Here is a 22943-nt window from a genome sequence, read left to right as displayed (position 1 = left end):
AACCGGCAGCCCACACACCGGGAGGGGGGCCTTGAAAACCACATCCGGCAGCAGATCAGCGCCCGGGGTGCAGAGAGAATTCCTAAAACCCAGCAACATAAACACACGCGGGCAGACACGCCGGCCTCCTCGCCCGCCCACGCCCAAATGCCGAGTGGAGTGGCGGCTGACGGCTAGGGAAGTGGGGAAGCCACGCCCACCCAGGCTGGCAGCACGGCACAGACGGGAACGGCTGGTTCCTCGCCCGCCCACGTGCGGCGGATGAAAACGGTGGTGCGGGGGGAGGGATTTCTCGGGAGCGAGGAGGCCCAGCCCCACCCAGGTCCCCAGCCCAGGGTCCCAGTGCCCGGAAGGTAAGTCCCTACACTCTGGCCGCAAAAACCAGTGGGGATTGAGTCCGTGGAAGAAACTTCTGGAGCCCCAAGCAGCTCCCCTTAAAGAGCCCACACACGGACTACTCAGACGCACTTCCTCCGAGCTCTGGCGCTGGGGTGGCAGCTTGGAAGGCCCCAGTGGCGTGCAGGGGGAGGCTGAGGTGCCTGGCACCGGGGCGAGCAGAGGCCACTGTCCCTTTTCTGAGCCCGCTCCCACCACACAGCTGGCAAGCCGGTGCCGTATCTGAGACTCCGTCAACCTGGCTGACGCTGTTTGACCTGCCCTGGAGACCCCCAGAGACTCCTCCCCACCCAACTTAGGAGCCCACCCGAGCTGTTAACAGAGACTTTTCCGTACGAACGACTGGTCCTGGCTCCTGCCGCACGGCTTCCTAAACCCTCCCGGACAAGCAGCAGCCGGCCTCAGTGAGCCCCGGGCCAGCACTGGCGGCAGCAGCCCAGGTTCCCAGCTTGGCTTCACCTGGGAATCTCCGAGCCCAGCACAAGCAGCAGCCAGCTCAGGTTGCTTTACAGCTCAGGCAGGGGGCCCCGGGCACAACACAGGTGGGGGCTGACCTTGACCTGCACCCCCAGAAAACCCCGGGCCAGGGCACCCAGTGGACAGCTACAGGCCACGTCGGAGCACCACCACCTGCCCCCGCACGTTTCATCCTCCACGGAGGGTGGAGGTGGGTGGTCGGTGGTCACAGCCGGTCCTTGCCCCTGACTGGCCTGGGTCAATCCCTCCCACTGACCTGCCAACAGCACCCAAGGCTCAACTACAAGAGGAGGGTGAACTCAGCCCACATGAAGGGTGCACCTTGAGTACCCAGCTTGGGTGACAGGGGAGGCTGTGCCACTGGTCCCTACAGGACACCTACTACACTAGGTCACGTTACCAAAACACAAGAGTCAAAGCAGCTCTACCTAATACACAGAAACAAACACAGGGAGGCTGCCAAAACGAGGAGACAAAGAAGCATGGCCCAAGTAACAGATCGAACTCCAGGAAAAGAGCTAAATGAAAAGAAGGCAAACAATCTATCAGATCCAGAGTTCAAAACACTGGTTATCAGGACACCGCAGAGCGCGGCGAGGCCCTCGGCGGCACGGAGCACACCCAGGCAGACGCGAGGGACACGGGAACCGGAATAAGGGACGAGTCTCAGGGGAACAACAATTGCAGGGGGATGAAGCCGGGATTCAAACCAACGATATGGAACGTAAGGCAGCAAGACACAACCGGTCAGAAGAAGAAGAAAAAAGAATCCAAAACAAACCAACGAACCAACAAACCAAAACGAGGATGGTGTAAGGCGCCTCTGGGACAACTGTAGATGTTCCAACATTGCTTCACAGGGGTGTCAGAAGAGGAGAAAACAAGAGTTCGAAAACCTGTCTGAAAAAGCGAGGGAAGAAAACGTCCCTACTTCGGTGGGGGAAGTAGACACACGAGTCCAGGAGGCCCAGGGAGCCGCAGACAAGCGGGACCCAAAGAGGCCCACTCCCGGACACATCGCGGTTAAAATGCCAAGGGTTAAAGAGAAAGAGAGAATCTTAAAAGTACCAAGAGAAAAGCAAAGAATTACCTACAAAGCAGTTTCCATGAGACTATCAGCTGATTTCTCAGCTGAAAAAAAGAAACCTTACAGGCAAGAAGGGGCTGCAAAGAAATATTCCAAGTCACGTTGTGAAAAGCAGGGACCTACACCCAAGACTGCTCTACCCAGCAAAGCTATCATTTAGAATGGAAGGGCAGATAAAGTGCTTCCCAGACAAAAAAATCAAAGGAGTTCATCATCACCAAACCATTACTACATGAAATGTTAAAGGGACTTGTGTAAGAAAAAGAAGATCAAAACTGTGAACAATAAAGTGGCAAAAAATACATATCTATCAACAATTGAATCTAAAAAACTAAGCAAGCAGGCAGAACAGCGACAGAATCATGGGTATGGAGAGCGTTTTGGTGGTTGGCAGATGGGGGTGTGTGGGGGGAGGATGGGGGAAGGGGGAGGGGATTGAGGAGCACAAACAGGCAGCTGCAGGGGAGCCACGGAGACACCAAGTACAGTGTGGGAAGCGGGGACGCCAAAGGACTTCCATGCGTGGCCCACGGACATGGGCAATGGTGGGGGGATTGCCTGGGTGGAGGTGGGCAAAGGGGGAATCATCAGGACAACTGTCATGGCACAATCAATAAAATATAATTTAAAAATATTACAAGAAAAACAACCTGATTCGGCAACGGGCCAAGGGCTGGAAGAGACACCCCCTCTCACTGAGGAGGACACAGGTGCGGCCGAGGAGCAGGGAAAAGACGCTCGGCCTCGCTAACCCCCGGACATGCACATCGAACCGCAGCGAGCCCCGGCCTGCGCGGCCCCGTGGGTTGGATGTTGTCCCCCAAACCGAAAGGTCGCTGGTTCTGTTCCGGGTCAGGGCACAGGCCTGGGGTGCAGGCTAGGTCCCCAGTGGGTGGTGCGTGTGAGAGGCAACTGACTGATGTTTCTCTCCCTCTCTTTCTCCCTCCCTCCCCCCTCTCTCAAAAAAAAATAAATTGGAAAAAACAAAACAAAACACCATCAACAACCCTACAAGGAGATAACCACCTCTCGCCCATTAGGAAAGCTGCTATCTGAAAAATAAAAATGGGCCCTGGCTGGTGCGGCTCAGAGGATTGAGTACCGGCCTGCAAACCAAAGGGTCACTGGTTCGATTCCCAGTCCGGGCACAGGCCTGGGTTGTGGGCCGGGTCCCCAGTAGGGGGCGCGTGAGATGGAGCACATGGGCACTGTTGGGGATGCAGACTGGCGCAGCCGCTGTGGGAAGGTCTGGAGTCCTCAAAAAATCGACAACGGAACTGCCCGGTGACCCAGCAACCCCACTTCCAGATACGCACCCTAAAGGGTTGTGATCTGGGTCCCGGAGAGCGACCCCGACCCCGTGAGCACAGCCACTGCAACCTGCGGGCCGCCAGAGCGCCGCAGACTGGTGAACAGGGACCAGCGCGGACAGGCCGAGCCTCTGTCTTTGTGCTCGCTGGCCCCCCCACGCCCCCCTCCCAGAGCTCAAGGACAGCGCAACAGAGTGGGGGCTGCAGGGGCGGGTGTGGTGGGAGGTGGAAGAGGGTACAAGGGGGATAAATGGTAATAGGAAAAATAAAACACAATACACTGTTGAAAAATAAAAACACAAAAGCCACCTCTACATTTAGAACGAATCACTCAGCCTCCAAAAGGGAAGGAAGTCCCGCCCTCGCCGTGGCTCTCGTGGTCGGACTGTTGACTCGCAGCCGCAAAGGCTGCGGGTTCGATTCCCCGTCGCGGCGCCTGGGCCGGTGGGGGAGGCAAACCAGTCCAGGCTTCTGTCTGGCCTCTGGTGCTTCTCTCCCCCCCTCCCCAACTCCCCCTCTCTCTCTCAAAGCGATGAAAATACGTCTTCGTATTGGTGAGGATTACAAAACAAAAACGTAAACGAAGGAGGGAGACCCTGACCCCGGTCGCGACCTCGAGGACGTCACCCTCAGTGCCCCGAACGGGACACTGAAGGGCACGTGCTGCGTGTGGGTTTCCTCCGCGGTACCCGACAGTCCGAACTTTACACGAAGAACCGCAAGCACGCTGATCGGGAAGGGCGGGCCCGTTCACTCGTGACCTTGGACGGCGTTCCCTGCAAGAAGCAGCTCCATTTGGGGGGACACGAAACGGGCTGGAACTCGAGACCCCGCGGCAGCGCCCGGAAGTCGAGTGGGCGTGGTGGGAGCAACTGGGAGTAGCAGCGCTTTCCGCTCCCCGGCTCGTCGTGAAAACGCACGCGAGGTACACACGCAGCGGCCGCCGGCCCGCGCCCCGGGGGGGGAGGGGCACCGGCGGACGTCCCCTGGGGGGAGCCCCCGGGCAGCGGCAGGGCGCGCCCTCCACTCCTGCGCTGTCCGGTCGGCCTTCCGGGAGGACAGCGGCCGCCAGTCTGCTCCGACCCCACGCCAGCCGCTGGGGACTCGAGCTGCCCACGGGACCGAGGGGAGACGGCCCCAGCGCTATCGTCGGGGGGTGTGCAGGCACCGCAGTGGGGACCGCGCACTCCCACGAGACGGTTCAGTCATTTCCCGGAGGACGCGAAGCCAGACCCCCGTGTCCTAGGATACCCCTCCCCTGACCCCCTGACCATACCCCCTACATCTCGGGACCTGGCGCCCTTCACCGACGGTGACCCTGGAAGGCGCCGCCTCGGGCCCCGCAGGTGCCCCCGCCGTTCCGGGCGACCCCCTCCCGACCCGCCATCCCCAGGCGCTGCCGCCAGGGGCCGCCGCCGCGCCCCTATGACACAGCAACAATAGGAGCCGCTCTGGCCCGCGCTTCGCTGGCCCACGCCTCCGCCGGAAAGGGCCGGGTTGGGGGGATGGACGGCGGACCTCGCCAATCGCTCGCGGGGCAATGCCACCCCTAGCGTCTGCCAGAGACCAATCGGCAGCGACAGCTGCGGGCGGGGCGGGGCGAGCGGGGGCTTCCGGCGGGGCCCGGCAGGCGCCGAGGAGGAAGAGCGAACCCAGACGGTACCTCTCGGCTGAGTCTCTGTGCGGGCCAGGTGAGTGGGCTGGCCGGGCACCGCGGCCGCTGGGGGCGGCGCCTGCGCCGTCCGGACCCCCGAGGCGGGCGCCGGGTCTGCGGAGGCCCGAGGGGCCGGGGATTCGGGGCGGAGGGGCTCGGGGGCCTGGGAGCCGGGGTCCGTGAGCGGGCCGGCGCTCTCGGAGTCTGGGAGGCCTTTGGGGGGGCGGCCTGCGCGAGGCGAGGACTTTCGGGACCGGGGACCCGGGAGGCGGCTCTTGGGCCATCCCGGGCCTTCCGCCCCGCTGCAGGCCGCCCGGGCCCCTCCGCCCAGCGCGGAAGCGAGGCCGTCGGGCTGTCAGGGGTGCGGGGCGGGGGCGGGCCGTGCACCTGGCGGCGGGTCCCCCCCGAGTGCTGGCTGTTTTCGGAGGGAGCGCCCCGCAGCCCCACGGGCGTGGGGCCAAAGTCTTGTGTCCCGCCCGAGTGTTGGCGGTGTCTCCGCCCAGCCCAAGCTTTTAAATCCTTGGGGCCGCGGCCGAAGGAACGCGTTCTCGAGGGAGAGCGGCCGCGGGCCGCGAGACCGCGGAGATGCAGAAGTTGATTTCGTCCTTTGAGAAACGTGAGAAGCTGCGGGGTGGCTCCGTGGCTCAGGTGCCCGGAGGCGCTGCCCCCCCGCGCCCCGCCAGGTGCTCTGAGCGGGTGTTGGGCAGCCCTCGGTGTTCCCTTGTGCCCGGCGGAGGCTCCGCGAGGGGCGCCCTCCCTGGGTCGGGGCCAACGCCGCGCTCGAGTGGCAAGTCTGGCCTTCCACGAGTGACGGGGTCTGCCCGCTGGTCCCCTTTCCAGGATGACGACTTCGGGCGCTCTGTTCCCCAGCCTGGTGCCAGGCTCCCGTGGGTCCTCCAACAAGTATTTGGTGGAGTTCCGGGCAGGAAAAATGTCGCTGAAAGGAACGACCGTCACCCCCGATAAAAGGAAAGGGCTCGTGTACATCCAGCAGACGGACGACTCCCTCATTCACTTCTGCTGGAAGGACAGGACGTCCGGGAACGTGGAGGATGTGAGTGTGGGCGCCGCCCCCAGCAGAGGCCGCGCCTGCCCCCCGGGGAGCTGCCCTCCCGCCCTGCGCAGGGGCTGCTGCCTTCAGGAGCTGCTCCGCGCTGCTCCTGGGTCGTCCCAGTGCCAGCGACCAGCCGGACTTCCCCGTCCTGCGTGCGCCGCAGACCCCGAGGGTGAGGGGCTTCGGCCCTGGGGACCTGCTCCAGGCGGCTGGCTCGGCGCCCTTCACCCTCCAGGCTACGGTGCCCCGGGTTAGGTTCGAGAGCAGGTCGGAGGTGGCTTTCTGATTCACCTCGGAAGTTGTTCCCAGAATGTCTCTATTTACAAACTCTTTCAAGAGTGGAAAGTGTCATCCTGGTTGGTGTGGCTCAGTGGTTTGAGCACCAGCCTGTGACCCTAGGGGTCACTGGTTCAACTCCCAGGCAGGGCACAGGTGCCCAGTAGGGGGCGTGAGAGGCAACCACACAAGGATGTTTCTCTCCCTCTCTTTCTCCTTCTTTCTTCCATTCTCTAAAAGTAAATATGTAAAATATAAAAAAAAAAAAATCGAAAGTTCCCTTTCCCCGTTGGGTGCTGGGCCTACCCCAGGCCCCCTCTCCCTTTGCAGGGGCCTCGGACCCTGCACCCGGCTCGTCTGCCCCGCAGGGACCCTGCCGGTGAGGAGCTGGGTCTGGTGCCCTCCCCGCACCGCACCGCACCCCGAGGAGACACAGGGCCCGGCGGGCGTCCCTGGGAGGCTCTGGGGCCGCAGGGCGTGCGAGGGAGACACTGACGACCCCCTCCCGTGGCTGCCGCAGGATCTGATCATCTTCCCGGACGACTGTGAGTTCAAGTGCGTCCCGCAGTGCCCCAGCGGGCGGGTCTATGTGCTCAAGTTCAAGGCGGGGTCCAAACGGCTCTTCTTCTGGATGCAGGTGCGTGGGACCCTCGTTGGCATTCTTTCGCGCCGTCAGCAGACGCGGTGAGCGCAGCCCTGCGCAGCAGGCGGCGGGGCCGGCTGTCCTGGCCGGCGGGCGCTGGCTGAGTGCGCTCGTGGGCCGCCACGGAGGTCCCTGTGCGGCTGGCCCTCTGTGGGGGGCGGGGGCTGCTTCCCGAGCCGGGTGCCTGCGCTGGGCCGTGAGTGCCTCCCTGGGCGTGGAGTTCCCTGAAGACGGGCACAGATTCGCGGGCCGGGGCCCCGCTGTGGTTTGCTGGTCTCTGGTCCCCTTGAGGGTCATGAGGACCCCAGGGCGGAAGCAGGGTGACGGTGTATGTGGTGTCTGCACAGCGCGTCGGGCGGGGACGCAGGGTCCTTTCTAGGGCGGTGCCAGGGTGTCCCGCACCCACGCTGGCAGGCCGCCTTGTGTCTGGCCACGCTGCCGCTGTGTCGTCGGCCGGTCGCGGTGCTCGCTGTCACAGGCGGTGTCGCGAGGAGGACCCTCGTGCCAGGGCCGCCTCTGCGCGTGAGCCCGGTCTGCAGGTCAGAGCGCGGGAGCGGCTTGCGCGTGCAGTGGGCACAGGTGTGTGCGGGCGTGGCAGGAGTCGCCGCACTCCCCCCGCCCCGGGGCGGAGCCTGCCCCTCCCCAGCACCTTCTGGGGCCCGGGGGAAAGGTGTCCGTGGCGGGGGCCCCGCCGCTGCCTGTGCCCAGGCGGTGGGAGCGCGGCCGTGGTCCGGTCAGACTGCGCAGGCTCGGGGCGCGAGCTCCGCAGCCGCCGGGGTAGAGCTCGTCGCTGCAGTTTCGCCGAGAATTCTCGGCAGACGTTCTCCGCGCGCTGGTGTCGCTCCTGGGACGGCGTCCCTCCACTGCCCGCCTGCCCTGTCTCCATGTCCCCAGCACGTGCTCAGGGGCTGCTGGACGGAGGAGGCCTGGGCGCTGATAGGGTGACCCTGCCCGACGCGCCCCGACGCACCCCGACGCACCCAGGGGCTCTTCCTCCCGCCCGCTCACCCCAGGGGCTGTGGGCAGGTGGGGCCGGGGCTGAGGTCACTGCATTGCAGGCACTCGCCGAAGGGGGCGCTGTGGCCGTCTGTGGCCCTGGGGGCGGGGCCTCGCCCTGGCGGGGGGCGGGGCCTCCGACTGGGGCTGTAGAGCACTTGTCGGTCGCGGAGGATTGCTGCCGTGTGGCTGGGGGGCGGCCCGCTCAGCGGCGGCGGTGTCCTGTCGCCCCGCAGGAGCCCAAGACGGACCAGGACGAGGAGCACTGCCGGAAGGTGAACGAGTGCCTGAACAACCCGCCCATGCCCGGCGCGCTGGGGGCCGGCGGGGCCGGCGGCCACGAGCTGTCCGCGCTGGGCGGCGAGGGCGGCCTGCAGAGCCTGCTGGGGAACATGAGCCACAGCCAGCTCATGCAGCTCATCGGGCCCGCCGGCCTCGGAGGACTGGGTGCGCCCGCCGCTGCGGGGGAGGGGGTGCTGGGAGGCTTGCGAGCTGGTGCTGGGTTCCTTTACGCGTCTGATTGGCCCTGAGGGGTGTCCGAGTGTGCGTGTGTATGCGTGCGCGGGCGATGCTACTCTCCTGGGGGAGGGCCCGTGAGCGGCAGCAGGGCGGGCGAGGTGCCTCGGGTGCAGCTGGCTGAGGACGGACCCGAGGACTTGTGCTCTGGTCTCCTGCCTAGCGCCCGGGCTCCCTCCGTCCCGCCCGCTGTCCCTGGGGGGTTTCGTCAGCCGTATCCAGGGATCGCTGGGCAGCACTTGCTGCTTTGTGCTGCATCTGCACTGTGGTCACGCTGACCCCGAACGTGGTGGGCGGAACAGGGGCCATCCAACCGGATGGGATGGGCTTCCAGAACTGTTCGCGCAGCCGCTGCCCAGGCTCTGGTCACCACCTGCCCGCGTGCCCCTCGGCCTCTGGGCCGGCCTCTGCGCCATTGACGGGGGGTGGGGGGTGGCACACCAGGCGGCTGTGGTGGCTGAGCCTGTGTCCTTGTTCCCTGCAGGTGGGCTGGGTGCCCTGACGGGGCCGGGCCTGGCCAGCTTACTGGGGAGCGGAGGGCCTCCAGCCAGCAGCTCCTCCTCCAGGTGAGCCCCCGTCTTGTCCCCACTGCGCCCTCGGGTGCCGTCAGGAGCTCCCTCCTCAGGGAGACTGGGAGTAGGAGACGTGGGATGAAGCAGGTGTCTGGGAGGGTCCTTTCACGGTCCCGGTGCTTCCCGGATGCCTGCGCCTCGACGGCCTTTGGGGCGGGGCCAGCGGCTGCGGGGCACGTGTGGGCGCCCGGCGGCTCCAGCTGCCCTGCTCTTCCCAGCTCCCGGAGCCAGTCGGCAGCGGTCACCCCGTCCTCCACCACCTCTTCCGCCCGCGCCACCCCAGCCCCTTCTGCTCCAGCAGCCGCCTCGGCCACCAGCCCGAGCCCCGCGCCCAGTTCAGGGAATGGAACCAGCACGGCAGCCAGCCCGACCCAGCCCATCCAGCTGAGTGACCTCCAGAGCATCCTAGCCACGATGAACGTGCCGGCCGGGCCGGGAGGCGGCCAGCAAGGTAACGCATGGTCCTCAGCTCCAGAGGAAGGGGCCGGCCGCCCCAGCGGGTCTCTGCGGAGCGTGTCCCGCCCTCCCGGTGGGCGCCAGGCCGGCCTCTGACCCCTGACGGCCGTGTGCTCGCCCCCAGTGGACCTGGCCAGCGTCCTGACGCCCGAGATCATGGCGCCCATCCTGGCCAACGCGGACGTCCAGGAGCGCCTGCTGCCCTACCTGCCCTCCGGGGAGTCGCTGCCCCAGACCGCGGAGGAGATCCAGAACACGCTGACCTCCCCGCAGTTCCAGCAGGTGCCTCACGCCGTGCCGTCTGCGGGTGGCCCGAGTCCCTGCCCTGCGAGTCCGGGTCCCGCTGGGGTGGGTGCCCCGCCCCCGGGCTTGCTCAGAGGTGCCGGCCCTCCCTTGCAGGCCCTGGGCATGTTCAGCGCGGCCTTGGCCTCGGGGCAGCTGGGCCCCCTCATGTGCCAGTTCGGTCTGCCCGCGGAGGCCGTGGAGGCTGCCAACAAGGGCGGTAAGTGCCAGCCCCCCGCTGCGGGTGGGGAAGGGAGTCTCCCCGGGGGCGCGGCGCGGGCCGGGTGCCCCCACGCCTCAGTCAGCGTCGGCGGGCCGGGGCCAGGCGGGCGGCCTCACGCCTCGGACGCCTTGCAGACGTGGAAGCGTTTGCCAAAGCGATGCAGAGCAGTGCCAGGCCGGAGCCGGAGGGCGACGGGAAGGACAAGAAGGACGAGGAGGAGGACATGAGCTTGGACTGAGGCACCGCCGGCTCTCCCGGGGCGCGGCGCTCGGCCGTGTGGGGGCCGTGCCCGCCCGCGGGGGCCCCGCGGCTCTGCCCCGACTTGCTAATAAATAAAGGTCTTGTCTTTTATCTCACAACTCTCCGGTTCTGTGCCCGGGACTTGGTGCGGCTGCCCTGCCCCCTTTTCGGCTGCACGGGAGCCGGTGTCTCGGGGTGTCCTCACCTCGGGGCGAAAGGCCGTCCCCCCCACCCCGTGGGCCCGCGACCGGGCTGTCCGATGCCTCTTTTTCTAAGTCTGAAGTCGGCGGTCAGTTAAGTGATTCCCTTTTAGTTCGTGCTTTAAGGAAAGGGACCAGCGACTTACAGCCTTCTCAAACTATTAAAAGTTGGTGGAAGGGAAACCTTGCAATTACAAGCCAAGATCAGAAGTATAAAAACCCAGTTTTATTGTATTCCCTCCTGTGTAAAAAGACATAACTTAAACGGTTCCTGGAAACGAGGTCACCCGCCGTGTGCAGAGAAACCCCACGGACTTCATCCACGGGCCCGGCCGCGGGCGGCCTGGGTGGCCGGCTGTTCGCTGGAGCGGGTTTTCCAGGAGGCAGGACCCCGCCCGCCTGGGCAGCCGCTGGCCGCCACTGCGCCCTGGACGCCCGCGGAGCGCGGCAGCGTGACCGGGGACCCGTTCACCGTCAGGCTCCTCATGCAGCCCTGGAAACCCGGAGGCCGTGGGCGCGGCAGGGTCGGGGGCCCGTCCTGCGTGTCCTCGAGTTCTGGGGTGTGGGGGAGATGGGCCGGGGGGGGGGGACACGGGTTGGCGCACAGCCTGGTTTCCAGCGGGCATCCCACCCCGGGAGGGTGGGAGGAGATCGGGGCGACCCCCTCCCCTGGGCGAGGCCGCACTCACCGGGCAGGCCGCCGAGGTGCAGGGGCACCGGGGTGTGCGCTGAGGCCTCCGGCGTGGGGCCCAGGGTCCGGCTGCTCTGGCCGTCCACCTCCAGCCGCAGGGCGCTCCCGCCTTTGGTCACTGTGGGCACAGGCTCCCTGAGGCGGGGCTGGGGGGGCCCTCGCCAGCCGCGGGGCCCGGGCTCGGCCATGCTGTTGGCCTCTGTGGGATGGTGCCCGAGTCCCCACCTGGCTCCGGAGTCGGGGGAGGGGCCCGGCTCACCTGCCAGCTGGTGCCACTGCCCGTCACACAGGGCCCTGGAGAGCGTCACGGCGGCGGAGAACGCGCCTGCTCCGTCGTCTGCCCGCAGCAGCACCTGGGGTGGGGGTGGCCGTCAGGAGGGCCCCGCCAGCCCCCATGCGACCCCTCGGTCACGGTCACAGCCCCCGCTGGCTTACCTGCTTCCCCAGCACCTGCACCTGTAGGTAGGGGGGCGCCTGGAGGCGGCCCAGGTGGAAGAGGAGGCCGGTGGCTGTCCGCGGCCGCACCTCCAGCTGCAGGCTCACATTGGGCAGGCTGGCCCCCAGGGTGTCTGCAGGGGGGTGCCGTGAGCAGCAGGGGAGGCGGCCCCAGGCCCCTCCCTGCCTCCCCGGCCGTGGCCCCCACCCTGCGCCGCCCGGGCCCTGCCAGGAGTGGGGCCGGCAGACACACCTAGAGTGAGGGCTCCCCCGCCACTGGCGAAGAAGAGGCCCCGCTCCAGGGGCTCTGAGAGGCAGGGCATGACCCCCACCATCATGTGGGGGGTCCTCAGGAGCCGCCCGTCCAGGGCCAGCCTCTTCACACAGCCGCTGAACTGGGCACTGCTCACGGCCGCCTGGGGGCACAGCACACGTGGGGTCAGGTCCTGGGGCTGCTGCGGAGGGGGTGCCAGACTGGCTGGGCTGGGGCCCGGGCGGGGAGACTGGGCAGGGAGAGCTCTCACCGGAAGCCTGGGGCTGTGCTGGCTGCCAAGAGGAAGACTCCCCACCAAGAGGGTGTGGGGCCGGGGGGCCTGGGCCCCCCGGTGCCGCTTGTCCGTCTCCTCCCAGCCCTGGGCCCAGACCCCGTTCACGCCCAGCTGGATCCGAGACTTGTCCCAGCGCACAGACACCTGGGGGTGGGCAGAGGCAGGTGAGGCTGGGAGCTCTTGGAGCCCCGCCCACGTCCCTTCCCCTCGGCCCCTTACCCGGTGCCACCGGCCGGCCTGACCACGCAGGCGGCTCTGAACCCGGAGCCGGGGCACAGGGCCACTCGCCGTCTGAGCCACGAAGTGCCCGTGGCTCAGGAAGAGGGCCAGGGCGGGGCTGCCGGGCGCCCGGGGCACGGCGAGGGCCAGGAGCCCGCTCCGGGAGCGGGGGCGGACCAGCATCGAGAGGCGGGACCTGGAAGCCAAGGGGGCGTCACCTGGGTGGTCCCTCTGCGCACGCCCCGCCCCGCCCCGCCCGGCCCAGCTTACCGATTGCTAAGGGGCGCTGGGAGGCCTGTGAACTCCAGGTAACTGGGCAGGGGGCCCCCAAACTGGTAGGTGCCCTGGAGGATCCCGAGGGGCTGTGGCGTGCAGGCGGGGTCCTGGGCGGGCTGCCGGCTGCGCCGGGAGGCCTGGGGGTCAGAAGGGGATGCAGGGGTGCTGGGGAGCTGTCTCCCACCTGCTCCGGCTCCGCCCACCCCAACCGTGACCCCAGTGCCCACCTTCCGAGCCGCTGTGCCCTGTAGTCCTTGAGGTGCAGGTGATGTCGGGGGCCTGGGGGCCGGGGCGCAGCCTGAGCTCACACTGACACCCCCCAAGTTCTGCTGCAGGTCAAACACGCGCTGGGGCCCCTCGAGCCTGCGGGGGGAGGCGGGGGGCAGTCAGCCACGCGGGCGGCCCCTGGGTTTGTGCGTCAGCACCAGCCTCCCAGCACCCGCTCAGCTCACCTCTGCACGAAAACGTTGCTGATGCAGCCACTGAAGTTACGGTAGGTGTCCGGCTCAGGCAGGCCCCCCAGGAGGAGCCGGGGGGGCTCCACGGGCTGGGGCCGGGGCCTGGCGGGGGGCCCGCGGTGGGGCACCATCTGCTGAAGCTGGTCGTCCACGTACAGCCAGACCCTGTGGGGAGAGCAGCATTTCTTCCCCCTGCCCCCCTTGCCCCCCAGCCCCCCAGCCCGCCTGCAGCAGGGCCGGCCTGGCCGCCGCCCCGCCCGCCCCCGGCTCACCCTGTGGCGTTGCTGTAGAAAGCGACGTAATGGGGGGCACCGTCCGCGAGGTTCCCTGACGACCTCACCTCGGTCCTCACATACCGCAGGGTCACGTGGCCCTGCTGCAGGGACACGCCGCACAGCCCGTCCTGGGGACAGTGGTCAGGTCAGCAGACCATGCCGGGGTCCCAGGCTTGCTCCCTCCCGAGGCCCGGGCCCTGACGCCCCAGCTGCAGGGGGTCAGAGGCGCGAGGGGAGGGCGGGGCAGAGTTGGGGAGCAGCCGGAGGTCCGTGGGGCCGCTGGACCCACCGGGGAGGCTCTGTGGTAGAGCAGGCCGCTGTCCTGGGTGCTGCGGAAGCCGAAGCCAGAATAGACTTGGCCAGTGAGGGGCGCGACGTCTGGGAGCGCCAGGGGCAGGAAGCCGCGTCCGGTGAAGGTCATGGCCCGTCCCACCTGTAGGCAGGCGACAGTGAGGCCCAGGTCCGGCGGCAGGAGAGGGGCCGCCGGCGGGGGCGGGCGCGGGGCTCACCAGCAGGTCCGCGGTGCAGCCGGCGCTGATGCCCGTGGTGTTCAGCCGCTTGAGATCCACGTACTTGCCCAGCGACTTGATGCCCTTCACGCAGCCGCGCACGGAGCCGCCGGTGGGGAAGAGCCGCAGCAGGCTGCGGGGGCGAGCGCGCGTTGGGGACTGGCATGGGGGCGGGGAGGGTGGGCGTGGTCAAGGGGGGCCCTGCGCCGGCTCACCTCGGGGGCAGCTGGTCCGGAGGCACGCCCCCTAAGTAGTAGGAGTCGGCCTGCTGCAGCACGTTGTCCTGTTCCACGTTGAACACGTTGGCCCTCTCCACGCGCACCAGCACGCGCTGGCGGCCGCCCCCCAGCAGGAGCACCTGGATCTGCAGGGCAGGACAGGGCAGGACAGGGGCTGCGGAGCCTGCAGCGTCCGCCGGCCCCTCCCGCCCGAGGCCGCCCCACCCGGCTCCAGCCTTACCGCCTTGCTGGCCGAGGTCAGGAGCGGCGGGGTCGTCAGCGGAACGGCCTCCTTCAGGCCCTCGCCGAAGTCGTAGAGGAGGTGGAGACTGCCGTCCATCACCGCCAGGCACAGGAACTGGCCCTGCGGGGCGGGCGGAGTCAGCGTGGGGTGGGGCTAGCACGGGGTGGGGCCGGCACGGGGTGGGGCTGGCACGGGGTGGGGCCGGCGGCGGAGGGCGGGGCTGTGGGCGGGGCCAGCGTGGGGAGGCGGGTCCAGCAGGCCTGCCTGGTGCTGCAGGAAGAAGATGATCCCGTTGGAGGACACCAGCCGCAGCTCCTGGTCGAAGCGCTTGGTGTTGCCCGACGGACTGGCCGCCTTGATGTGGGCGAAGCCGGAGCCCTCCAGGTAGGAGCCGTCTGTGAGCCACGGGTCTCCAGTCGACTTGGAGCTGCAGGTCAGAGGTCACGGGGTCAGTGGAGAGTGGGCCAGGTAGGGGGGAGGCCGGGCCCCAGGCGGCACCTACCGCGGACAGGGCTTGTCCACCGCGGTGTTGAGCTGGAAGGTCTGCTCGAAGTTGTAGAGGCTGATCACCTGCTCGTTGAGCGTGCCGACCTCGATGCAGCCCTTGTACCCGGGGAGGCGCAGCGGCTCCGGCGGCTGTGGGCGCAGGCTGCGTCAGGGCGCCGCAGGGCGGGCTGGCGCCAGACACCAGCGGGACGTGCGGGAACCAGCGAGGGGGGAGGGGTGGCCGCATGCGCCGGCCAGGCTCACCGTGAAGCTGCTGGGGTAGCCCCCCACGTAGAAGACAAAGTCGTCGGGCTGCAGGCTGAGCAGCCCCTCGTCCCCAGGGGCCACCGTGTCGCCCTTGGTCTCCTGGATCACCCGGTTCTCCACCGTCACAGACATGTGGCCGAACTGGAGGGTCCTGAGGGCAGAGCGAGGGCGTCTGGAGTGGACACGCAGCCCTGGCAGGGGGCGGGGGAGGCGGTGGCGGGGGGGCCGGCTGCCCACCTGTCGATGCTGACGGCCGCAAACTGCTCCCCGATGTTCTCGTCGACGCTGAGGTTGGCGGGGCCCGCGGCCCCCAGGTGGTACACCCAGTGCACCTTCTGGTCCCGGAGGGCCACACCCATGTAGTCGCCAGTGGCCTGTGGACGGCACACGCGGTGGGACGGGGACCCAGCCCGCCCACCACTCCAGCCTGACCACCCAGCCCACCCAGCCGGCCCGCTACCTGGCGGCTGCCCATGTACAGCACGAACCGGTCCTCGGAGGACTGGTTGGCCCCTGGCTCCGGGCTCTGCAGGTAAAACTTGAGGGCGGTGTAGGCGGCAAGGTCGCTGAGGTCCCGGGGGGCGCGCAGCTGCACCCCCGAGTTCCCGTTGAACTTCATGGACACCTTGACCTGCGTGGACGGTGCACAGCGCATCAGCATCCACCGCCCAGCTTCCCGGGTGCCCCCCGCTGCACCCAGCACTCTCGCCCACCTTGCTGGCGGCGCCTCGGGCCTGGGCGATGAGCTCCCGCACGCGGCCGATGCTGGCGGACAGGGCCAGGCTGGTGTTGTGTGCCCCGCGGTTCTCCAGGAGGCTCAGCTTGGCCAGCAGCTGTGGCAGCGTCTTCTCCAGGGTGGACACTGCGGGGAGGGGGGCGGAGGGTGGGGGCGGCTCTGAGACCCCTGCCTCCCACCCCTGGCCCACCCCCCTCAGCGGGGAAGGAAGGGCGGGGGCCCACCTGAGCGGCCTGCGTCGAGCACCACCTGGCCCAGGTCCTGGCTCTGCAGACCGCCGTACTGGCCCTGCCACTGCTCCAGGTTCCTCTGCATGTCCCGGAGCCGGGACTGCAAGCGGGCAGCCGTGTCCTGGGCCTCGGCGGCTACTGCCTTGGCGTTGGCGATCTTCTTGCTGGTCTCGTCTGTGGTGGGCCGGGGCAGGCTCAGCGGGGCCAAGCAAAGACAATGCCGGCCCTGCCCCCGCCAGGGAGACCGCCGAGGCCCCCCACGACGGCCAGCAACGGGGACGCTGAGAACACGGAAGCCCACACTCCACGCCCCACCCCCGGGTGGCTGCTTCTGCACCAGCCTCTTGGACCCGAGCAGGGCTGCCCGGACGCCTCCGTTCAGCCCGGTCTCCCTGCAGCCACCACTGCCGTCCCCGGGCCACCGCCCTCTCCCCGTGGCCCTGCCAGGGTCCCTGGGGCCTCTGAGGCCTCCACTCAGGAGCGGGCCCCACGGGCTTCCCGCACACCGGGGTCGGACGCGCGGCTCCTCTGCACCGAGCCGGCCTGGGCCCCTCCGTGCACCCACGCCCCTCCGTGCTGGCCTGCGGGCCGTGCCCCCTCGCAGTTCCCACTTGCTGCTCGGGTCCCTTTTGTTTGGCGTTCACCTCCTGGCCAGCAGGAAGCGCCCAAGGCCGGGCGCCCAGGGGGGTCGCCACTGTGGACGGCGCAGGTGTGAACATGTCCCCTATCACAGAGCCCTATCGCCGGCCGCTCGCGTGGGCAGGTGTCCCTTCGCCTCTGGGGACAAGCAGTGGGGGCGGGAGGTGGGGAGGCCCGACCTACCTGTGTCCATAGCCAGCATGGCCTGCACCTCCCGCACTCTGGCTGCCAGCTGCTCCTTCCTGGCCCGGGCGTCGCTGAGCTGGGTCCCGGTGCCCTGGAGTGTGGCCCACACTGCGGGGGAGGCAGCCTCAGCCCCTGGGTGCCCCTCCCCTCCACGTCCGGGTGCAGCCACCCTGGCCGGGGCAGACCAAGGCTGGCGTGCACACAGACGGACAGAGATACCCAGACACGAAGGCCCTCGGCCCAGGAGCAGGTGCTGGAGGGGCCGGGGCTGCTCCTGGTCCCACCGTAAATGAGATCACCCCGTTGTAGAGACGAGACCCCAGAGGCTCAGAAACGCCAGCCGCCGGCTGAGATTCCAGCAGCAGCTGGCCCGTGTCCCCTGACCTGGGCACTTCCACCCCCCCAGGCCCCTCCCAAAGCCAGGGACACCCAGGTGTGGCGGCACTCACCGCGGCCCAGCCTCTGCTGCTCCCCGAGAATAGCCTCCTCCAGGGCGCTGCTGTTGGCCCGCAGCTCCCGGGCCCGGGAAGCCAGGCCCTGCTGGACCACCGTCTGCAGACGGGGGACAGGACACAGGTCACACCCATGTGACAGGAGTGGGGCAGGCGACTCGGGGGGCTCCTTCAGCCCGGGGGGGGGCGGTCAGGGCCCCACCTCCCATGTGCGGCTAGCCTGCTGCAGCGCCTGGCCCGCGGCACCCTCGGCGGCCTGCACGGCTCTCAGGATGCTGCTGTAGGCGTTGGCGGCCTCGATGGCGCGCTGGATGAAGCGGTCCTGGTTGACTCCGAGGATGATGCTGTGGGGGGGGGGGCCGAGGGCGGGGTCAGGTGTGTGCAGGTGGGGGCCCAGAGATCCTCAGGGGGCTCAGGGGCCTCCCTGCTGAGGATAACCGCTCCTCCCTCTGGGACCTGCCAACCGTGTCCCGCCGAGGCCCGGCCCGGTCCCCCCGGCACCCTCGGCGAGCCCCGCACCTGGACAGGTTGTGCGCCAGCTGGTCCAGCTGCCATGCATGGGCCTCGGCGGCCTCCACCAGCTCCACCTTGCTGTCGATGGAGGCGAAGGCCCGGATCTTCTCCTGCAGTGGCGCCCGGGCTCCGTCCAGGCTGGCGGCCAGGCGCTCGTACTCCTGGGGGCAGAGGGGCCGGGTGGGACCCGTCCCCTGTCCCCACCCCCTGTCCCCACCCCCTTGGGACCCCAGGGACCACGCTCTGCACGGGGGGGAAAAGCCTCCCGCCCCGCCCAGGGCGCAGCCCCACGGCGCAGTGCTCACCTCCTTGGCCCGGTCCATGCCCTGCAGAAGCTCCGAGACCCGAGCCAGGGTCTCCCTGGCTGCCTGCAGGGTGTTGCTCAGAGTGGCGTTGTCCCGGGACAGCTCCTGCTTGCGACGCTGCAGGGGACGAGCACAGTGTGGTGGTGGCGGCAGAGACAGAGAGATGTGATGGGGTGGGGGCAGGTGACTGGGGTGGAGGGATGCGGGGGGTGAGGCAGGGGTGAAGGGTGGGAGGGGACAAGGGCTGGGTGGGGGTGGGCCCGCACCAGTGCCTCCTCCAGACGCTCCTGGTTGCGGCTGTTGAGCTCCTCGGCCTCCCGCGTGGTGCCCACTGCCCGGTTCAGGGCCTCCCGCAGGTCCATGAGGCCGGCTTCATGCTGCGCCAGCTGCTCCCGGGTGCGGGCGGCCAGGGCCTGGTTCCCCTCCCAGCGGCTGGTCAGCTGCTCCTGCACTCGGGCCAGCACTGGCGGAGATCCGGCATGGGGACGGTCACTCGGGCTGGGACCCCCGGAGCCCGCCCCTGCCCCTGGGCCAAGGCCTCCTCCACTCACATCTCTGGGCCTCGTCCAGCTCGGCCTCAGCTGCCGCCCAGGGGGCCCCCAGGTCGCGGGCCCGCATCTCCCTGAGCATCCGCTCCACCTCGGCCAGGGTCCGGCGCAGCTGCTCGCCCGACGGGGCCGTGGCGTTGGCCGGCAGCAGGTGCTCTGTCACCAGCTCTGAGGGTTTGAGAAGGGGGCTGTCGCGCCCGGGGCCGACACCGGCCGGCTCGGTCCTCTCGCCCCACCCCTACCGCCCCCAGCCGCTGTGCCCCTGCTCAGCCTTCTCCCTCGGCCCCCCCCCCCCCGGGCAACCCCTCCTCCGGTCCAGTGCTCAGCTGGACCTGCCCTTCTTCCCCGACCCTTGGGCTGAGTCAGGTCGCCTCTGATCTCTTCCTAGTGACACATTTCGGTTTGTAATTAAGGTGCTCCCTAGCGAGTTTCCCCAGGGGGCAGGGTGCCCACCGGGCGGGCACCAGCCCACCTCCCACTGCCCTCCCACCCTTTCCCTCTGGTTGCACCGGCTGCCCCTCCCACCTCGGACTGTGCCCGGCTGCTTCCTCGGCGGCCGCACCCTCGGCCCAGTGAAACACCCGAGCTCCCTGGAGGCCGCTGCCTTGAGCCCTGAGCCCTGAGCGTCATCCTGCTCACCCCTGCCCCCCCACCCCCACACCCGGGGCCAGCGCCTACCGCTCAGGGTTCGGCCCAGAGCCTGGACGGTCTCCAGCAGTGTCTGTGCCCGGCCCAGTGTCGCCTCCGTGCTGGCCAGCAGCTGGCCAGCCTGAACTCGGGCCCCTGTGGCCTGTGGACACAGCAGCCCATCAGCCCTGAGCCTCTGCTGGCTGCAGGGCGTGGGGAAAGGCTGGGCCTAGGCAGTGACCTTGGACCTGAGCGGAGACTCAGGAGAGATATGGACAATCTGGGGCCCGGGGGGCGGAGGGGTCCGTGGGAGGAGACCCCTGAGGGGCGGCCCTGAGGGCCTTGAGGTCCTGCCTGTCCGTCCAGCCGCTGGGTGTCCTGCCCGAGGCTCTCGCTCTGCCCCTCCAGTGCCTCCAGCTGCCGCACGGTCTCGTGGAGGGGGCCTCCCAGGCTCCGGAGCTGGTTCTGTGGGGAGGGGACTGTGAGGGCCTGCCGCTTGGGGTGGGGAGGCCAGGGGGCCGCCGCTCAGTACCTGCAGGTCGGCGATGGAGGCGTTCAGCCTGTGCAGCCGGGCCCAGGCCGCAGAGCTGATGTTGATGCCCTGCAGCTGCTCCCGGATGGTGGGAAGGAGGCCGCCGAGCCGCTCCAGGTCATCCAGCAGCAGCACCACGCAGTGGTCGCACACTGGGCAGGCAGGTAGACAGGTGGGGCGGGTGAGCCAGGGGGTGGAGGGCAGCCAGGGGCTGCTGAACTGGGCTAAGGTGAGGGCCAGAGGTCAGCCCAGGGGGTTGAGGGTCAATGTAAGGACAGATGCAGCATCCCTCAGAAAACTGAGAGGAAGAGTTGTGGCCACAGGACTCCCCTGGGCGTTGAGGTCAATGCTGGGGTCGCCGGGTCAGTGGGGGCTGGAGGAGGGGGTGTGGTCGAGGGCGGGGCGGGGCAGCGGGGCGTGGCGGGGCAGGGACCCACCTTCGCAGTGCACACCGGGGGCCCCGGGCCGGCCAGGCACCGGCACCTGGTGCTGTTGGCTGCAGGTGTCACAGCGGTCCCCGCTGAGCCCCGGGGGGCACATGCAGCGGCCTGTGTGCACGTCACAGTGGCCCCCCTGGCACTGGCAACCTGGGGTGGGGGGCAGAGGGTGAGAGGAGTGGCTGGCAGAGGGCCCCTGGGTGCTCGCCACCCCGAGGTGCCCCACCCCATGGGCCCCACTCGCCACACTCACGCCTGCAGCCTTGCTCAGGGCGGCCCCAGTGGCCGGCAGCACACTCTCGGCACTGGAGCCCCCCCGCCCCAGGCCGACAGTGGCACTGCCCACTCTGGGGGTGGCAGTCAGAGCCCTCGGAGGCTGGTCCGCAGGCGCACGGGCGGCAACCCCCACAGCCCTCGAAGCCGAAATGTCCTTCCTGCGGGCACAGGTGTGGTCACAGCTCTGGCCAGCCCTCAGGACCCTGCCTCCGCCCCTCCTTCCACTCTAAGTTCCCACCCTCCAGCCCGAGGCCCCGCCCCTGCACACCAGAGCCCACCCTCCAGCCCGAGGCCCCACCTCTCCAGCCCGAGGCCCCGCCCCTGCACACCAGAGCCCACCCTCCAGCCCGAGGCCCCACCTCTCCAGCCCGAGGCCCCGCCCCTGCACACCAGAGCCCACCCTCCAGCCTGAGGCCTGTCCCAGGCAGCCGTACCTGGCAACGGTCACAGCGAGGCCCTGTCACACCGGCCTTGCACAAACACTGTCCACTGTGGGGGTCACAGGCCTCTGTCCCACACGGGGAGCAGTCGCACCCTATAGGAGGTGGAACTGTGACAGTAGCCCTTCCCCCCCCCCCCCGCCTCTCCCCTCCCCCACACTTACTGAGCAGGAGGAAGGCCGCCCCTCGGATCCTCGCCTGCCCCCCACTTTTTACCACCTTCCCCTGGTCCAGAGTGCGAGGACGTCCCACCCGACCACAGGTGGCCCCCTCACTGTCCCACCCCGCCAGAGGGACCGGCCGGAGCCCTCCCGGGGTTCACCCTCAGTAGAGGCCGGCCCCGGCAGAGGACACAGCCTGCTCCCAGGGACATCCAGCACCCGCGCTGGGCCGCCCCACCCCACCCCGAGGGACCTACGGGTGCAGTTTCCTGGCAGCAGGGCGTTGCCGTAGAAGCCGGGGGCGCAGGTCTCGCAGTGGGGCCCGGCGGTGTGGTGCAGGCAGGTGCGGCAGGCGCCCGTCAGGGGGTCGCAGTCGTTAAAGAGCAGGTTGGGGTCCCCGTTGCCGCTGCAGTTGCAGGGCCGGCACGAGCTGCCCAGCACCAGCGGGTTCCCGAAGAAGCCGGGGGCGCACCTGGGGCGCGGGCGGGGTCAGCGGCGCACTCGGCTGCGCCCCGCCCCGCCCCCACCTCGTAGGCGCCGCCCCCCGGGGCTCACCGCTCGCAGGACGCTCCCGCGTAGCCAGGTTTGCACAGACACTGCGCGCGGCCCCCCGTGAAGACGCAGCCCACCGCGAAGCTGCCGAGACGGAGGTGGCTGTCACGCACCCGCACGGCCCGCAGGAGCGCCCCTCGTATCCAGACCGCGCTGGACGCCAGGGGCCGGGCATCACCCGTCACCCCCACCTCAGGGGCCCACCCAGCTGCCCCGGCCACGGAGGACGGGAGGACGGCAGGGTCGGCTGGACCAGCTTACTTGTTGGAAGGCACCGAAACGGGGCAGGGGCAGCTGACGCAGGGGGCTGCGGGGTCCTCGGACCCGCTGCGCACGAAGCCGGCCTGGCAGCGCTCGCAGTGGTCGCCCTCGGTGTTGTGCTGGCAGCCCTGGGGGGAGGGGCGGGGGGCGGGTCAGCACGGAGGACGCTGACTTCCAGCTCCCGCCCGCACTCCGCCCAGAGGCCTCCGCACGCCTCCGTGGGTCCGTAACCCCTCGTGGGTGCCTTGGTGGCTGCCCTCCCTCCGCCAGGGCCCACTCACCACGCAGGTGCCCGTGCCAGGGACGCAGAGGTCTGAGTGGCCGTGGCACTGACAGGGGACACAGCGACCCAAAAAGAGCCCTTTGACGTCCCGGTAGTAGCCGGGGGCGCATTCCTGGGGGGCGGAATCGGCATGGGGGTCAGCAGCGGAGGCTGGCCAGCCCGGCTCAGGGGCGGACCGGGAACCGCGCTCACGAGCCAGACTCAGGCGGACCGGCGGGCAGCCGGGCAGCGAGCGTGTCAAGGGCGGGGACACCGGGTGACAGGGGACGAGCAGACAGCGGCTGGCCCGGCCCGAGGTGGGGGGGTCGGGCTGCTGGGAGGGTGGCACCCGGCAGGTGGAAGGTAAAGTGGGGTGGCAGCAGCGGGGACCCAAGGCAAGAGTGGGCGGCCCGCCCCTCCCCCACCTCACCTGGCAGGAGGCCCCCAGGTAGTTGGCGGGGCACATGCACAGCTCCACGCTGCTGGCCGGAGGCCCCCTGCCCGCCTCGCCGGCCACCTCCAGCGCCACCCCGCGCAGGGAGACGGCGGAGGAGACCCTGGAGAAGAGCGCGCGGATCTGCAGCTGCTGCAGGCCGGCCAGCACCATCATGAGCTCCTCGCGGGACACGGGGCTGTGCGTCTCCGCGTGCCGGAAGTTCCCCTGCGGGGCCACCACAGTCCTCAGTGGGCGGAGCCGGCGCCCGCGACAGACCCTCCCGCGGGGGCGGGTCACGCCCGGGCTGGAACCAGCCGCCGCCGTGGGGGGAGGGGAGGGAGC

General features: G+C 69.1%; 2 protein-coding genes across 2 annotated transcripts in view; one reads left to right on the top strand and one right to left on the bottom strand.

The window, feature by feature from the left end:
- Positions 1 to 4821: 4821 nt before the first annotated feature.
- Positions 4822 to 10298, top strand: ADRM1 (ADRM1 26S proteasome ubiquitin receptor). The gene is made up of 9 exons (XM_045833696.1): positions 4822 to 4961; positions 5765 to 5978; positions 6775 to 6891; positions 8130 to 8340; positions 8894 to 8975; positions 9200 to 9432; positions 9562 to 9719; positions 9837 to 9939; positions 10077 to 10298. Exons 2-9 carry the CDS (start codon positions 5766 to 5768, stop codon positions 10178 to 10180), a joined length of 1221 nt encoding a protein of 406 aa, XP_045689652.1. The 5' UTR covers positions 4822 to 4961; position 5765; the 3' UTR covers positions 10181 to 10298.
- Positions 10299 to 10588: 290 nt separating this feature from the next.
- Positions 10589 to 22943, bottom strand: part of LAMA5 (laminin subunit alpha 5) — a 41078-nt gene continuing 28723 nt past the window's right edge. Inside the window, exons 41-80 of the mRNA XM_045832720.1 lie at positions 22596 to 22826; positions 22185 to 22298; positions 21904 to 22031; positions 21646 to 21726; positions 21348 to 21562; positions 20924 to 21024; positions 20467 to 20647; positions 20214 to 20363; positions 19777 to 19928; positions 19599 to 19709; positions 19296 to 19407; positions 18621 to 18785; positions 18336 to 18532; positions 18070 to 18186; positions 17771 to 17925; positions 17454 to 17595; positions 17249 to 17351; positions 16797 to 16907; positions 15969 to 16148; positions 15722 to 15870; positions 15469 to 15639; positions 15246 to 15382; positions 15006 to 15159; positions 14758 to 14891; positions 14520 to 14682; positions 14253 to 14375; positions 14009 to 14157; positions 13794 to 13926; positions 13574 to 13717; positions 13282 to 13412; positions 13004 to 13174; positions 12779 to 12914; positions 12546 to 12688; positions 12276 to 12471; positions 12033 to 12200; positions 11762 to 11924; positions 11509 to 11642; positions 11333 to 11426; positions 11072 to 11191; positions 10589 to 10937 (exon numbers count right to left, since the gene is read on the bottom strand). Coding sequence (XP_045688676.1) covers positions 10699 to 10937; positions 11072 to 11191; positions 11333 to 11426; positions 11509 to 11642; positions 11762 to 11924; positions 12033 to 12200; positions 12276 to 12471; positions 12546 to 12688; positions 12779 to 12914; positions 13004 to 13174; positions 13282 to 13412; positions 13574 to 13717; positions 13794 to 13926; positions 14009 to 14157; positions 14253 to 14375; positions 14520 to 14682; positions 14758 to 14891; positions 15006 to 15159; positions 15246 to 15382; positions 15469 to 15639; positions 15722 to 15870; positions 15969 to 16148; positions 16797 to 16907; positions 17249 to 17351; positions 17454 to 17595; positions 17771 to 17925; positions 18070 to 18186; positions 18336 to 18532; positions 18621 to 18785; positions 19296 to 19407; positions 19599 to 19709; positions 19777 to 19928; positions 20214 to 20363; positions 20467 to 20647; positions 20924 to 21024; positions 21348 to 21562; positions 21646 to 21726; positions 21904 to 22031; positions 22185 to 22298; positions 22596 to 22826 — 5898 coding nt within the window. The 3' untranslated portion in view covers positions 10589 to 10698. The remainder of the gene's footprint in view (positions 10938 to 11071; positions 11192 to 11332; positions 11427 to 11508; positions 11643 to 11761; positions 11925 to 12032; positions 12201 to 12275; positions 12472 to 12545; positions 12689 to 12778; positions 12915 to 13003; positions 13175 to 13281; positions 13413 to 13573; positions 13718 to 13793; positions 13927 to 14008; positions 14158 to 14252; positions 14376 to 14519; positions 14683 to 14757; positions 14892 to 15005; positions 15160 to 15245; positions 15383 to 15468; positions 15640 to 15721; positions 15871 to 15968; positions 16149 to 16796; positions 16908 to 17248; positions 17352 to 17453; positions 17596 to 17770; positions 17926 to 18069; positions 18187 to 18335; positions 18533 to 18620; positions 18786 to 19295; positions 19408 to 19598; positions 19710 to 19776; positions 19929 to 20213; positions 20364 to 20466; positions 20648 to 20923; positions 21025 to 21347; positions 21563 to 21645; positions 21727 to 21903; positions 22032 to 22184; positions 22299 to 22595; positions 22827 to 22943) is intronic.

Source organism: Phyllostomus hastatus, unplaced genomic scaffold, assembly GCF_019186645.2.
Source record: "Phyllostomus hastatus isolate PE091 unplaced genomic scaffold, TTU_PhHast_1.1 phas_contig_17, whole genome shotgun sequence".
Classification (NCBI taxonomy): domain Eukaryota; kingdom Metazoa; phylum Chordata; class Mammalia; order Chiroptera; family Phyllostomidae; genus Phyllostomus; species Phyllostomus hastatus.
Note: the sequence above shows the minus strand (reverse complement) of the source record. Positions and strands in the feature narration are given on the sequence as shown.